Below are 15686 nucleotides of genomic sequence, written 5' to 3'. Positions count from 1 at the left end.
AGCCCCTCAAATGATGATACTTCCCTTGTTCTCTGTTTAGTCAAAGAGAGCACATGACTTCTGGCCATCACTGACTACCTTATTATTCTGTGCTCACTGGCTACCCTATTGTTTGACCACAATGCATGCTTCTTCCTCAAACTCTAATTTTGGCTGCAGACTAAAGACAAGAGTTTCAGATGACTTCTTCGTATACATAATCTCCCCTATGCTCGGCAGAACCTCCTCAGCATTTTCTTCCTGGCAAGAATTGCCAACATAAGGGTGCTTAACTTAGGTGGCCGAGGGGTCTGTGAACATCCGGAAAGTTCTGTGCAGAATGTTGTGTGGTGCAGTCTTCTGGATTTTTCTGAGGAAGGTTCACTGAGTCCCCAGTGACAGTCCAAGTGCCTTATCCATAAGTGCTATAGTCATAACCAATACCTGGCACATAATGGATACTCAGTGTTTGTTGATTGAAAGAATGAACATATTATCAGAGAATGAAAGATCTTATACAGTTTGCATGTTTCTCTGTTTAGTGTACATAGGTTGTAGAAGCTGTTGTTTCCACTATCTCCATGTATTTTTCTGAAAAGCCACAGTGGAAATTTCTTTCTGCCTCAATCATAGGAACAGGCGTGATGCCTCTGTATAGCTATTTGCTTCTTGCTTTACAGACAGTGTGAATCCTCTTAGATGTGTGAACCCTGAGAAAGTCTGAAGCCTAGCTCTGTGGCCTAGTTTGAGTAAAAGATGATCATGCATTCTGCATGCTAACAAAACCCTTAACTTCATTTATCTTTTCTGCCTTCATTTTTTTTTTTAATTGGTCCTACTTGCTTCACTATTTATTTTAAATTATATTTTTTTCTGGTAGGTTTTGACCAGCTACTTGACTTTTTTTCCATAATATGGTAAAATATCTATAAATAAAATTTTAAAATATTGTCAGTTGGTATATCTCAACTTTGTATCTAACTTTTTCACTTAGCAAACTAGCACATATTCCTGAAAAAAGGGAAAAGTGAAAGTTAGTCACTTAGTTGTGTCTGACTGTTATCCCATGGACTGCAGACTGCCACACTTCTCTGTCCATGGGATTCTCCAAGCAAGAGTGCTGGAGAGGGGTGCCATTTCCTTCTCCAGAGGATCTGCCTGACCCAGGGATTGAACTCAGGGATTGAATCTTCATTGCAGGAACATCTTTACCATTTAAACCACCAAGGCTAATTTATTCTCAACTTATTATAAATTCTTGGGATACTTGTTTCCTAATGGTTGTATTCATAGTTTTTGTTGTTGTTCAGTCACTCTGTTGTGTCTGACTCTTTGCGACCCCATGAACTACAGCATGCCAGGCTTCCCTGTCCTTCCGCCTCACCCAGAGCTTGATCAAACTCATGTCCAATGAGTAGGTGATGCCATCCAACCATCTCGTCCTCTGTTGTCCCCTTCTTCTTCTGCCTTCATTATTTCCTAGCATCAGAGTCTTTTGTAATAAGTCAGCTCTTCACATCAGGTAGCCAAAGTATTGGAGTTTCAGCTTCAGCATCAGTCCTTCCGATGAATATTCAGGACTGATTTCCTTTAGTATTGACTGGTTGGATCTCCTTGCTATCCAGGGGACTCTCAAGAGTCTTCTCCAGCACCACAGTTCAAAAGTATCAATCTTTCCGTGTGCAGCCTTCTTTATGGTCCAACTCTCACATCCATACATGGCCACTGGAAAAACCATAGCTTTGACTACATGGACCTTTGTTGGCAAAGTAATGTCTCCTGCTTTTTAATATGCTGTCTAGGTTGGTCATAACTTTTCTTCCAAGGAGCGAGCATCTTTTAATTTCACGGCTGCAATCACCATGCAGTGATTTGGGAACTGAAGAAAGTAAAACCTATCACTGTTTCCATTGTTTCCCCATCTATTTGCCATGAAGTGATGGCACCAGATGCCATGATTTTCATTTTTTGAATGTTAAGTTTCAAGCCAGCTTTTTTACTCTCTTCTTTCACTTTCATCAAGAGGCTCTTTAGTTCCTCTTTGCTTTCTTCCATAAGGGTGGTGTCATCTGCATATCTGAGGTTATTGATATTTCTGCTGGCAATCTTGATTCTAGCTTGTGCTTCATCCAGCCAAGCATTACACATGATGTATTTTGCATCATAACTTAAATAAGCAGGGTGACAATATACAGCCTTGACATACTCCTTTCCCTATTTGGAATCGGTCTGTTGTTCCATGTCCAGTTCTAACTGTTGCTTCCTGACCTCCATACAGATTTCTCAAGAGGCAGGTCAGGTGGTCTGGTATTCCCATCTCTTGAAGAATTTTCCAGTTTGTTGTGATCCACACAGTTCAAGGCTTTGGCATAGTCAATAAAGCGGAAGTAGATGTTTTTTCTGGAACTCTCTTGCTTTTTCCATGATCCAGTAGATGTTGGCAATTTGATCTCTGGTTCCTCTGCCTTTTCTAAATCCAGCTTGAACATCTGGAATTTCTAAATTCACATACTGTTGAAGCCTGGCTTGGAGAATTTTGAGCATTACTTTGCTAGCATGTGAGATGAGTGTAAATGTATGGTAGTTTGAGCATTCTTTGGCATTGCCTTTCTTTGGGATTGGAATGAAAACTGACCTTTTCCAGTCCTGTGGCCACTGCTGAGTTTTCCAAATTTGATGGCATATTGAGTGCAGCATTTTCACAGCAGCATCTTTTAGGATTTGAAATAACTCAAGTGGAATTCCATCACCTCCACTAGCTTTGTTCGTAGTGATGCTTCCTAAAGCCCACTTGACTTCACATTCCAGGATGTCTGGCACTAGGTGGGTGATCACACCATCATGATTATCTTGGTCATGAATATCTTTTTCGTACAGTTCTTCTTGTATTCTTGCCACCTCTTCTTAATATCTTCTGCTTCTGTTAGGTCCATACCATTTCTGTCCTTTATTATGCTCATCTTTGCATGGAATATTCCCTTGGTATTTCTAATTTTCTTGAAAAGAAAATTATTGTTTTCCTCTATTTCTTTGCATTGATCACTGAGGAAGGCTTTCTTATCTCTCCTTGCTGTTCTTTGGAACTCTGCATTCAGATGAGTATATCTTTTCTTTTTTCCTTTGCCTTTTCACAGTTATTTGTAAGCCCTCTTCAGACAATCATTTTGCCTTTTTGCTCTTCTTTTTCTTGGGGGTGGTTTTGATCACCGCCTCCTGTACAGTGTTATACATCTCCATCCATATTTCTTCATGCACTCTATCAGATCTAATCCCTTGAATCTATTTATCACTTCCACTGTATAATTGTAAGGGATTGATTTAGGTCATACCTGAATGGCCTAGTCATTTTCCCTACTTTCTTCAATTTAAGTCTGAATTTGGCAATAAGGAGTTCCTGATCTGGGCCACAGTCAGCTCCCCGTCTTGTTTTTACTGACCATATAGAGCTTCTCCATCTTTGGCTGCAAAGAATGTAATCAATCGGATTTCAGTGTTCACCATCTGGTGATGTCCATGTGTGGAGTCATCTCTTGTGTTGTTGGAAGAGGGTGTTTGCTATGACCAGTGCGTTCCCTCTGACAAAACGTGGTCCACTGGAGAAGGGAATGACAAACCACTTCAGCTTTCTTGTCTTGAGAGCCCCATGAACAGTATAGTTCTTATTGCTATTGGCAATTATTTTGAATATGTGGTCTTTAAAAACCATGCTAGAGAGACTTCTCTGGTGATCCAGTGATTGAGCCCACCTTCCAGTGCAGGGGACACTGATTCCATCCCCAGTTGGGGAACTGTGATACCACATGCCCCAGGGCAACTAAGCCTGTAAGCCGCAACTACTGACCTGGAGAGCCACAGCTAGAGAGAAGCCTGTACGCCACAACAAAAGATCCCACATGCTGCAACTAAGACCCAGTGCAGCCAAAAATAAATAAATATTTAAAAAGAAAAAATAATAAAAACAGTGCTAGAATATCTTTATACACAAAGCATTTTTCAGGTTGCTTACTTAAATTAGAATTTGTCCTATGTAATAGCATCTGCTGGATATATTGTATCTACACATGTTAAATGTTAACCCAGAAGATCCAAGGGCTGGATAGAACACTGGCTCTTCTCTTGAGCAGGAGGTTCCAGGAGAATTACTTCTACAGTTGAAATCTGAGGCACCAAATGCAGTGCAGTCTAATGGTTTTTTTTTTTTTTTTTTTTTTTTTGCTTCCTAATCAGCTTCCAGTGCGATTCCAAAGACTTGGACACCTGGTGGCTCTGATGGCTCTACTGTGTGGGGACCCACTGAAAGAGGTGGCCGAGGAGGCGGCGGAGGGCATGCACTACCTGCTGCACATCACCCTGAGGCTGAAGTGTAAGGCGCTCCTGGAGACAGTGAGGCCCTGAGTCAGTTCTCCAGCATAGCACAAAGAGCACCAGGCCTCCCTGGGCACTCACTGCCCACACTCTAGAAAGACTTTTACCTTGGTTCATAGAGAGAAGGGTACCCCGTCCCTAGGCAAAGATAGAGCCACACTGACTTAATAATTAGAAGGATAACACTGGATCAGACCCATCAGCATCAGCCATGTGCATGCCCATGGAGTTGGAGCAGAAAACATGTGGCCCTGTGGACAAGCTGGAGTAGTTAGTTTAGTTGCAAATAGAAGAAGTTCTTGCCATCCCCTTGGCTCTGCCTTTATGTGTTTATCCCAGAAACGTTTACTGAGTCAAATGGCAATCCACTCCAGTACTCATGCCTGGAAAATTCCATGGATGGAGAAGTCTGGTGGGCTACAGTCCATGGGGTCGCAAAGAGTCAGACACGACTGAGCGACTTCTTCCACTACTCAGATCTAACAGTAACCAGAATATGTGGTCCAATCCTTATGTGGGCTTTGCAGGGGGCACAGTGGTAAAGAATCTGCCTGCCAATGTAGGAGATGCAAGAGACATGGGTTTGATCTCTGGGTTGGGAAAATCCCTTGGAGAAGGAAATGGCAACCCACTCCAGTATTTTTGCCCAGAAAATGCCATGGACAAAGGAGCCTGGTGGGCTACAGTCCGTAGGGTTGCAAAGAGTCGGATACAACTAAGCGCGCACACACACACACACACACACAGTCCTTAGAGGTAACACACGATCTAGTGGGGGCATCAGAGAATCAGAGGGTCAACAAATAACTGTTCCTATAAACATTAGACTGCTATGAAGGGAAATTACAGAGGCCGTGAGTAAGGATCAAATCTAGTTGTGGGGTTCAGAAACGGCCTCTCTGAAGATAACCTAAAAAGTAACATTTAGTCAGGTGAAGTGATAAGAAGAGTGTATCAGGCAGAAGGAACAGTGTGAGCAAGGACACTCAGCAGGTATGAGCTTGGGGAGTTTGAATAACAAAGAGAGGGCCATGGTGGTCAAGGAGTGAATCACTGATCCCCACAGTTGGAAGAAACTTCAGAAGATATCTAACCCAGACTTCCCCCACTGTTGAGTCTGCAGTCTATTTTATCCCTACCCAGCAGTTGCCCAGCCTGGGCTTGCTTATACCAAGGACAGCATAGTGCTCTACTTCCCAAGCTCTGAGTATGAGCTTTGTCTGCCGAGACATATAGCCACAGGAACACAGCTGGTTGTTCATTCAGCAAATATTTATGAAGCACTTCTTGTTCGAGGGCTGTGTTGGTGAGTAAGACAGGCAAGGTCCCATCCCTCAAAGAGCTTATAGTTGGAGAAACAATATCCTCAGCCATGGGCTCAAATACTTCCTATAGATCAACCATAGGCTCAGATACTTCCTAGAGATCAACCATGAGCTCAGATACTTCCTAGAGATAAATTTCCAGTGAAGAGGAGTCACAATAAAACAGGAGGAAGACAAAGCACTGTTAGGGCATCTTGGCAGACTCAGTATCAGCCAAACTAGACACATAGACAGTTCTGATTGCAGAACTATCAAACTCAGTACAAAACTGTGTAAATTTTTGTTGGGACCTAAGCTTCATAGGAAGGAAGACACCTCAAAAGTCCTCCCCAATGGGGAAATAATTGGTTTAACTTGCCTCATTTGTATTCCCAAATCACTCAAAGCTCTTACAAAGAGCTCTTATTTTTTCTTTCAGCTCTTTTTATATATTGCTCTTCCACAGAAGATAAGCAAATCAGATTAACATCCATTCCTTCCCCCATTTTTTTGGGAGGGGGTGTAAAAAGTAAAAATGAGCATTTTTACTCAAGTGAAATAGACAAAAATAAGACTGGGGATCCACTTCAACCTGAAGATCAACCAGACTTGCAAAATCAAGAAAAAGGAAATAAGTCAGAAAGTATTAATATGTTATATTATTTTCTCAGGTATCACTTACGACAAGAAAAATCGCCAACACTTGAAAAGAGCAGTGAAAAGATGTCGAGAACTCCTAGAACTCTACAATATTAAACAGTTCTATAGTTGTCCCTTCAGAATTGCCCAGGTAATCAGAATGACTAAAATTTTAAAGACAGACAGCTTGAAAATGTTGGAGAGGATGGGAAACAACCAGAAGTCTCATACATTTATTCATGGGAATGTGAAATGATAAAACTGCTTTGGGAAAAAGTCTGTTAATTTCTTATAAAACTAAACATACAAGATTGCCCAGAGAATTTGCTTTCTGAACATTTCATAGTTTGGAGATGAGGTAATGGCCATAATTGTTACACACTTTGCCCTGTGAGTTTAAGGGATTTAGGTCAGACCGCCAGTGAGGCCAGTATCACTGTGTGGACATTTTTCAGACCAGCTCTGTGCCCGTTTGCCCTCCTAACCCACCCAACCCCTTGCAAATGTAAATCCTTGTCACAGAAAGAGACCTCAAGAGGGTGAATTTGAGGGACTTCCCTGGTGGTCTAAGGGTTAAGACCACCTTCCAATGCAAGGAGTGTGGATTTGATCCCTGGTTGGGGAGGTGAGATCCCACATGCCTTGTGGCCAAAAAACCGAAACATAAAACAGAAGCAATATTGTAACAAGTTCAAAAAAGACTTAAAAGAAAACTCTAATTCCAAAAAAAATGGGTGTAATTGATCCAAATACAACAATTAAAAAGCCATACACTTCTTTGTTAATGTAATTATTCAGTGCTCCACAAATGCCAAACATCTTCTAGGTATCAGGGTCTTCCCTGGTAGCTCGGTGGTAGAGAGCCCACCTGCCAATGCAGGAGACCTGGGTTGGGAAGATCCCCTGCAGAGGAAATGGCAGCCCGCTCCAGTATTTCTTGCCTGGGAAATCCCATGGACAGAGGAGCCTGGGGGCTACAGACCATGGGGTCACAAAAGAGTCAGACACAACTGAGAGACTAAGCAACAGTAGGTGATACGCAGAAAAAAAAGCCTACAGATCTTATTCACGTATGGTCTAAGGTGCCAGGCAAATAATCTTTACATCAGTTTCTTCATCTGTATATGAACATCTGTAAAAATTAGGGTAATTCAGTTGTTGTGAGAGTCAAATGAGATACAGTACAGAAAATCCTTTGCTTACTGCCAATCACTTGCTAAGTGCCTAGTAGATTATACCTATTATAATTATGTGGAGGACTTTATTCACTGTCACATACAAACTGTGGAAAATTCTTAAAGAGATGGGAATACCAGACCACCTGACCTGCCTCTTGAGAACTCTGTATGCAGGTCAAGAAGCAACAGTTAGAACTGGACATGGAACAACAGACTGGTTACAAATGGGGAAAGGAGTATGTCAAGGCTGCATATTCTCACCCGGCTTTATTTAACTTAGATGCAGAGTACATCATGTGAAATGCCTGGATAGATGAACCACAAACTAGAATCAATATTGCCTGGAGAAATATCAATAATTTTGAGATGATACCACCCTTATGGCAGAAAGTGAAGAAGAACTAAAGAACCTCTTGATGAAAGTGGAAGAGGAGAGTGAAAAAGTTGGCTTAAAACTCAACATTCAGAAAACTAAGATCATGGCATCTGGTGCCATCACTTCATGGCAAATAGATGGGGAAACAATGGAAACAGTGACAGATTTTATTTTGGGGGGCTCCAAAATCACTGCAGATGGTGACTGCAGCCATGAAACTAAAAGAAGCTTGCTCCTTGGAAGAAAAGTTATGACTAACCTAGACAGCATATTAAAAAGCAAGAGACATTACTTTGCCAACAAAGGTCCGTCTAGTCAAGGCTATGGTTTTTCAAGTAGTCACGTATGGATGTGAGAGTTGGACTATAAAGAAGGCTGAGCGCCAAAGAATTGATGCTTTTGAACTGTGGTGTTGGAGAAGACTCATAAGAGTCCCTTGGACTGCAAGGAGATCCAACCAGTCCATCCTAAAGGAAATCAGTCCTGAATATTCATTGGAAGGACTGATGCTAAAGCTGAAATTCCAATACTTTGGCCACCTCATGTGAAGAACTGACTCACTGGAAAAAAGCCCTGATGCTGGGAAAGATTGAAGGCAGGAGAAGGGGACAACAGAAGATGAGATGGTTGGATGGCATCCCTGACTCAATGGACATGAGTTTGAGTGAGGAAGATCCGGGAGTTGGTGATGGACAGGGAAGCCTGGCCTGCTAAATGGGATCGCAAAGAGTGGGACACAACTGAGCGACTGAACTGAGCTGAAAGTACAATGAGAAGCAGAATAACACATTATTTTAATAAATCATCTCCAAATTATTTTAGCTAAGCTTGGGTTCCTGTCATCCATAGAGCTTTAGGGCCTTTCCTTAATTCTTATTTCTATAAAAGTATCATGTGTCACTCTTTCTGAGGATCTCAGTAATCAAGCTTTTTTATCTTTGGCCATGAGCCACAGCTTGCAGGATCTTGGTTCCTCAACCAGGAATCAAACACATGCTCCCTGTAGTGGAAGCACAGAGTCCTAACCATCCGACCGTCAGAGAAGTCAGTCCAAGCGTCTTTCTAAAAGTCAGAGTTGTGAGAAACCATGCACAGTCCCTTGGGACACTGGTTTGCTTCCAATTTTTCACTTCTGTAAACAGTATAGAACTAAAGAGCCCTGAACGTCTTTGTATGCTTCTCTGATTGTTGACTTAGAATTGTTTCTTGTTCAGGACTCTTCCTGTTAAACGATCCATCTTGAAAGTTCATTTTCCCTAAATCATCTCAGGTCTTCGAAGTTTTTCTCAATTCCAATGAGCTCTACCAGTTTGTAATGGCTACCCTGGATGGCCTGAAAAACCTGAAGCCTCCCCACATGCAGCGGTCAGCGGGGAAATTGCTGATAGCATTGGTGAAGAAAGCACAGTCCCGGTTTGAGAAGGTAAAGCTCTCAGCGGACATTTCCCGAGTTTAAAATGCAGGCAGAGACCTGTCCCCACCTACAGATGCTAAGGTCTCTCCTGCTGTTCCTATTCAGCAGAATATAACTGAGAACAACCACTGAAAGACCATGGTCAAAGCCTTAGTCGATTTAGTTAATGCTGAAAAATCATGCATTCAACAAGCATATACAACCACTGTGTATGCAGCTAGGGATGGCAGGTTTTCGTTTTGTTTTTTTTTTAATCTGAGGTATGGCCCCTATTTTCCAAAAGATTGTAGTTTTTTTTGGAAAAAAATAATTAACATACATGAGAATGGTAACTCCAGTTTAGATCCTCATTTGGGTTAGTTAAAGGTACCAAAATTTTAAAAATCAAGCCATCAGTGATCCTAGAGGGAGGCTAACTTAGTAAATTTAAAATCAAGAGAATTTATTTTAATGAAATTGATACATGAAGAAATAACAATATGGTTATATCATCTATAAATGTGGAAGGACATACTGGGAGAGATAAAATGGATGAAAGTAGTTGTCTATGGAGCGTGGACCTGGGGAATAGGCCGGAGAGAGCCTTGAATACCACTGGACTTTTAAAATTGTGTGCAGGTTGCACTTTGATAAGAATTAAAATAATTTTAAAGTGATGAAAACCCATTTTTTAATCTATTAAAATAGCAAAGATACAAAAAGATCAGTACTATTTTGGAAGATGGTGAAATGGGCATTTGTATCTTTTGGGTGCTTTTAGCTGTAAAAAAAAAAAAAATTTGTGAGAAGCTTATACAAAGGGTTTATCAGCTCATATATTAAGAAGTCTGGAAGTAGGGTATATTTTCTAGGATGGGTCCAGCGACTCAACAGCTTTATAAGAGAGCCAGGGGTTTTTCCATCATTCCCACTTAATCTGTTCATATATTCATAAGTAAGACAGCCACCACAATTTCCAACTCTCTAAGCAGATAAGACTACCCAACAAAGAAGAGAGAGGTTGCCTGCCTTTAATCAGAGAGAAAAATCTTTCCCAGAAGCCCCCAGCTGATTTTCCTCCATGTTCATTGGCCAGAATGTCATCACATGCCCATCCTCAAACCGTTTCTGGCAGCTGGTGGTAAGAACAGCTATTTTATATAAGGCTACTAAGGACTGCCTTTTGAAAAGCTGACATTTTAACAGAGACCTTGAGCCACAAGTCTAGGAGCAGGAAGAGCAGTCCAAGCAGAGAAATGGATCAAGTCCAGTGGCTCTTGTTTAATTTACCTGAATATGATAAACTTCTGTAGGAGGAAGGCAGCTATGACTCCCCTGCCATTCTCAGAGCCAGAGTGGGGAAAAACCAACCTCCTTCCAGCTTTTATTAGTTTGTCTTATTATAAAAACAATGCATAAGGAAAAATTAGAAAAAATATATAAGCAAAAATGTAAATATCCCATCACTCAAAGACCCATTAATGTGTTTGGATATATGTTTTTCCAAATCCTTTTATGTGCATATACATTCATACAGGTATACTTTAAGTAGTCTTGATAATAATAAACTTTTTGAAAAATAATAAACATTCTGTATTAAAAGTCACCCCCAGGATCTCAACTACAGTATCCTCAGTAACTATCAATGTCCCACAGCAGTAAGGCCTTAAGTGATTTCTTTTCCTTCTTCAGGTGCCAGAAATTATGGGCGTTATCTGTGCCCTGCTCTCCACAAGCAGCCAGCCTAATGTTCGCCAACAAATCACAAATATTGTGAGTCTGCTTATGTCCAGGCCCAAGTACACAGATACAGTGATCAACCACCTTCTGTGTCACCCGGTACCATATGACAGGTAACGGAATCTGGTACAGCCTCTGGATTAAGTAGGGGTGTGTGCTACACCTCTGAGTACCGTGGAGCAGGGTTGCCCTCAAAAATCTAAGGATGTTCTTGTTGAGATATGATATAGACAGATGTCTGCAGGGTAAATCAGAACATAATGCCTAAAATAAGGAAACAATCCAGAATGAAGAACATTTTACAAGATAGTTGGACTGAACTCTTCAAAAAACTTATCATGAAAGAAAATAATTGTGCCAAAGGCACTGTTCTAGATAAAAAGACACTAAAGTGACATCAGTTCAGTTTAGTCGCTCAGTTGTGTCCGACTCTTTGCGACCCCATGAATCGCAGCACACCAGGCCTCCCTGTCCATCACCAACTCCCAGAGTTCACTCAGACTCACGTCCATCGAGTCAGTGATGCCATAACCAAATGCAATAAATGACTTTGATTGGATTCTGAAAGAAAAGCAAAAGCTATAAAAGAAAATTTTCAAGAGATTGAAATACATATACTAATTACTAAATTAATGTAATTTTAGTTGTGAAATAATAATATGTAGAAAATTTCCTTATTCTTAAGAGACAGATAATTTAAGGGAGATTTAGGGGTGAATGTCATGATATCTGCAATACATTTGAGAAAAATTTAGCCAAAAAATAGATATATATGTAAAAAAAGTATAAATATATATATATAATAAAGTATAAATATATACATAAATAAGAATAGAATCACAGAGAGGGAACAAAGAAGAAGCTTTTTTATGACTAGTGGTTTTGAGTTGGAGGCAAGGCACCCTGGAAGTTCCAGGAAATGCTTTATGGGGAAGGCAATGAGGCATCCAGGCCCCATCCCACTTTAACCAGAGCAACCCTTCTATTTATCTGCTTTATATACTGTCATTCTGGGTAATTACTATTTTGAAAGAAAGATTTCTTAGCTTTTTAAAAATTGAAGTATATTTGACTTACACTGTTATGTTAGTTTCAGGTATACAGCAAAGTGATTCAGTGTTTGTATTCACATTTTTTCTAGATTCTTTTCAGATTCTTTTCCATTAAAGGTTATTACAAGATATTGAATATATTAATAGTTCCTTGTGCTATACAGTCACTCCCTATTGTTTAACTATTTTCTATATGGTGGTATGTAACTGTTAATTCCAAACTCCTAATTTATCCCTCACCCCCCAGCTTTCCCTTTGGTAACCATAAGTTGTTTTCTATGTCTGTGAGTCTGTTTTTATTTTATTAAAAAGTTCATTTGTATCATTTTTTTAAAGTCTGTATGTAAATGATACTATATAATGTTTGTCTTTGGCTGACTACACATAATATGATAATTTCTAGGTCCATCCATGTTGCTGCAAATGGCAATATTTTATTCATTTTTATGGCTGACTAATATTCCATTGTGTATATATACCACATCTTTATCAGTTCATTTGTTGATAGACACTTAAGTTGTTTCCATGTCTTGGCTATTGTAAATAGTGCCACTATAAACATTGGTATGCATATGTTTCCGATTTAGAGTTTTTATCTTTTTCAGATATACACTCAGGAGTAAAATTGCTGGATCATATGGCAACTCTATTTGTAGTTTTTTAAGGAACTTCCATACTGTTTCCATAGTGACTGCACCAGTTTACATTCCCACCAGCAGTGAAGGAGGGTTCACTTTTCTCTACACCCTCTCCAGCATTTATTATTTGTAAACTTTTGATGGTGGCCATTCTGACTAGGAGGTGTGAGATAATATCTCATTGTAGTTTTTATTTGCATTTCTCTAATAATTAGCGATATTGAACATCTTTTCATGTGCCTGTTGGCCATCTGTATGTCTTCTTTGAAATGACTATTTAGGTCTTCTGCCCATCTTTGGATTGGATTGTTTGTTTCTATACTAAGCTGTATGACCTGTTCATAAGCCCTTATCAGTCGCATTGTTTGTAAATATATTCTCCTAGTCTGTAGGTTGTCTTTTTGTTTTGTTTATGGTTTCCTTTGCTGTGCAAAATTTTTAGGTTTGATTTGGTCTCATTCATGTATTTTTGCTTTTATTTCTTTTGCCTTGGGAGACTGATCTAAGAGAATATTGCTACGATTTATGTCAGAAAGTGTTTTGCCTATGTTCTTTTCTAGGAGTTTTATGGTCTAGGAGTTTAATGTCTTATATTTAAGTCTTTAAGCCATTTTGAGTTTATTTTTGTGTATGGTATGAGGGAGTGTTCTAATTTCATTGATTTACATGCAGGTTTCCCAGCACTACTTGCTGAAGATTTCTCAGCTTTAAACTGTTTGAAAATTGTTTCAAAACTGGTTTCAATGAATGGGTTTCATATAATGTCTTGGTGCAGTGCTAATGTTTTCTGTAAGCTGAAAGAAAGTTTAGTTACTCAGTCGTGTCCGACTCTTTGCGATCCCGTGGACTGTAGCCTACCAGGCTCCTCCGTCCATGGGATTTTCCAGGCAAAATTACTGGAGTACGTTGCCATTTCCTTCTCCAGAGAATCTTCCTGACCTAGGGATCAAACCCGGCTCTCCCACACTATAGGCAGACGCTTTACTGTCTGAGCCACCAGGGAAGCTGAACTTAGATGTTTTACCCCACTGCATCAAATTAAGGAGAACTTTTTTCTTTTTTTTACTTTTTTTGCACTTATTTTTTGCAGCGTTTATTCCCTGGCCATAAGTTTTTGTTTCTTCAGTTTCTTCTGGGATATATTTTTCTTCTGTGCAACTTCCTCTTCTGGTTTAGGAACAATCTGTTCTTTTTCAATAAGGATCATTTCAATGTGGCAGGGAGAGCTCATGTAAGGGTTGATCCAACCGTGAGCTCTGTAAGTCCTGCACCGCATTTTGGGGACTTTGTTCACCTGGATGTGCTCAATGACCAGAGAATCTACATCTAAGCCCGTAAGTTCAGCATTACTCTCTGCATTTTTGAGCATGTTCAGTAAAAATTCAGTAAAAAATACAGTAAAAATTTTTAGGGTCACCAACCCTGCGTCCAGCCCCACTGTTTGGCCTGTGCACACCTACCAACTCAGCCGTTGTAACAATGGAATGGCACACATTGCTTCTTTAAAGTGATATCCTTCAGATATTTGGTGGCTTTTTGGATATGCATATCCTTTATGGCCTGGGCAGTTTCACGAGTGTTCTTAAAGTGAACACGAAGATTTGAACCTCTTGATGTGCATGATTTTGTGGAGTTTTCTGGGTCGAGTGAATAGCGCACCATTTTTAGAGGTCACCTCAGGCCACTTACCGGAAAAGGAATAAAGGAGAACTTTTACTCATCCAGAAGAAAAATGAGTTAATACAGATTGTTCAGTGGTCTTAATTTTGTGTATTTCTCTGGAACATTGTTTTTAAATCTTAACTACTTGGTTCAGCTTACCTATTAATACACTAGATTCTTATGTAAAATATATGATTTGGTATAAAGTATTAACTGTATTCGATTGATTAAAATGTAATTTTAGCATTATTAGATATTTTTGTGTTTGTTCTAGTTCTTGGAAAACTATTGCTTTAGGTCAAGTGAGAACTGTAGACTCAGTTAGAAATGAAAATGACGTAGGAAACTTGGAATACAGAGTATGTGATAGGGAAGTTGTGAGATTGAAAAGATATGTTAGGACCAGTTTGTGAATAGTCTTAACGTCCATGCTGAGGTTGTGGGAACTTGAGTCTATGAAACCTTGGGAGTTACTGTTGTGAAATCAGATAGCAATTCTGAAGAACTGAGCCTCAGAGGAAAACCTCTTATAGATTGGATTCCAGACGGATTCTGGGAAGCTCGTGGTCATGGTTGGCCCAGGATAAGCCATTCTTCTGAACCCTCTTCCTCTGGGATTTCTAGGCATCTGGCTGAGTTGTGGAGAACTCTGGAGGTGGAGCTGCCCAAAACGACCTGGATTCTCTGGAGACTCCTGAGGAAGCTGCAGAAATGCCATGATTCTGGCACCCAGGAGAAGATGGCCTATGTGGCTGTTGCTGTAAGCCCTTGAGCTTTGCCCCTCCAACTTTAGCCCACCATGGCCCTCCTGGATAACTGGCCCAGCACCATCTGGAGAGTGTTCCTTTTGGTTCCTCTCAAAGTTTGTTTCCCTCATCCATTTATAAATCCACCAGTGTCGCCACCAAGGGATGGATGTGGAGGAGGCTGAGATGAGTGAAGGAGTCAGTATGATTTCATCTGTCTTAAACATTCTTTTTCTTGTCTTTTAAAAAATGGGTATCATCATAGTCAAGAGAGTACAAACATTTCAAAGAATATAGAAGAATATAAAATAGAAACCAAAGGTCTTCCTTTGAAAAATTGTTTTTATTTTCTATTTTTTATTTAATATTTTTTGGCCACACCTCGCAGCATGCAGGATCTTAGTTCTCTGACCAGAGATCGAACACACACCTCCTGCCTGAAAGGGCAGAGTCTTAACCACTGGACCACCAGGGATATCTCCCAAAGGCCCACATTGAGCAGAGGTTGGCAAACTTTTTCCGTAAAGGACCAGGTGGTATATATTTTAGGTTTTTCAGGTCACATATAGTCTCCAGTCTCCACCACATATTTTTGGATATATTTTTAAATAATC

The 15686-nt window shown here is 40.1% G+C and overlaps 1 protein-coding gene and 1 pseudogene across 1 annotated transcript in view; one reads left to right on the top strand and one right to left on the bottom strand.

Annotated features, from left to right (window-relative positions):
- Positions 1 to 15098, top strand: part of MROH8 (maestro heat like repeat family member 8) — a 41568-nt gene extending 26470 nt beyond the window's left edge. The window contains exons 9-13 of the mRNA XM_052650506.1: positions 4207 to 4342; positions 6320 to 6438; positions 9112 to 9264; positions 10927 to 11087; positions 14951 to 15098. Coding sequence (XP_052506466.1) covers positions 4207 to 4342; positions 6320 to 6438; positions 9112 to 9264; positions 10927 to 11087; positions 14951 to 15098 — 717 coding nt within the window. The remainder of the gene's footprint in view (positions 1 to 4206; positions 4343 to 6319; positions 6439 to 9111; positions 9265 to 10926; positions 11088 to 14950) is intronic.
- LOC128058147 (60S ribosomal protein L17-like) lies at positions 13758 to 14326 on the bottom strand (annotated as a pseudogene).
- Positions 15099 to 15686: the final 588 nt, after the last annotated feature.

The sequence above is a fragment of the Budorcas taxicolor genome, chromosome 13 (assembly GCF_023091745.1).
Source record: "Budorcas taxicolor isolate Tak-1 chromosome 13, Takin1.1, whole genome shotgun sequence".
NCBI classification, from domain to species: domain Eukaryota; kingdom Metazoa; phylum Chordata; class Mammalia; order Artiodactyla; family Bovidae; genus Budorcas; species Budorcas taxicolor.
The sequence above is the reverse complement of the archived record's forward strand: the minus strand, read 5'-3'. Positions and strand labels throughout refer to the sequence as shown.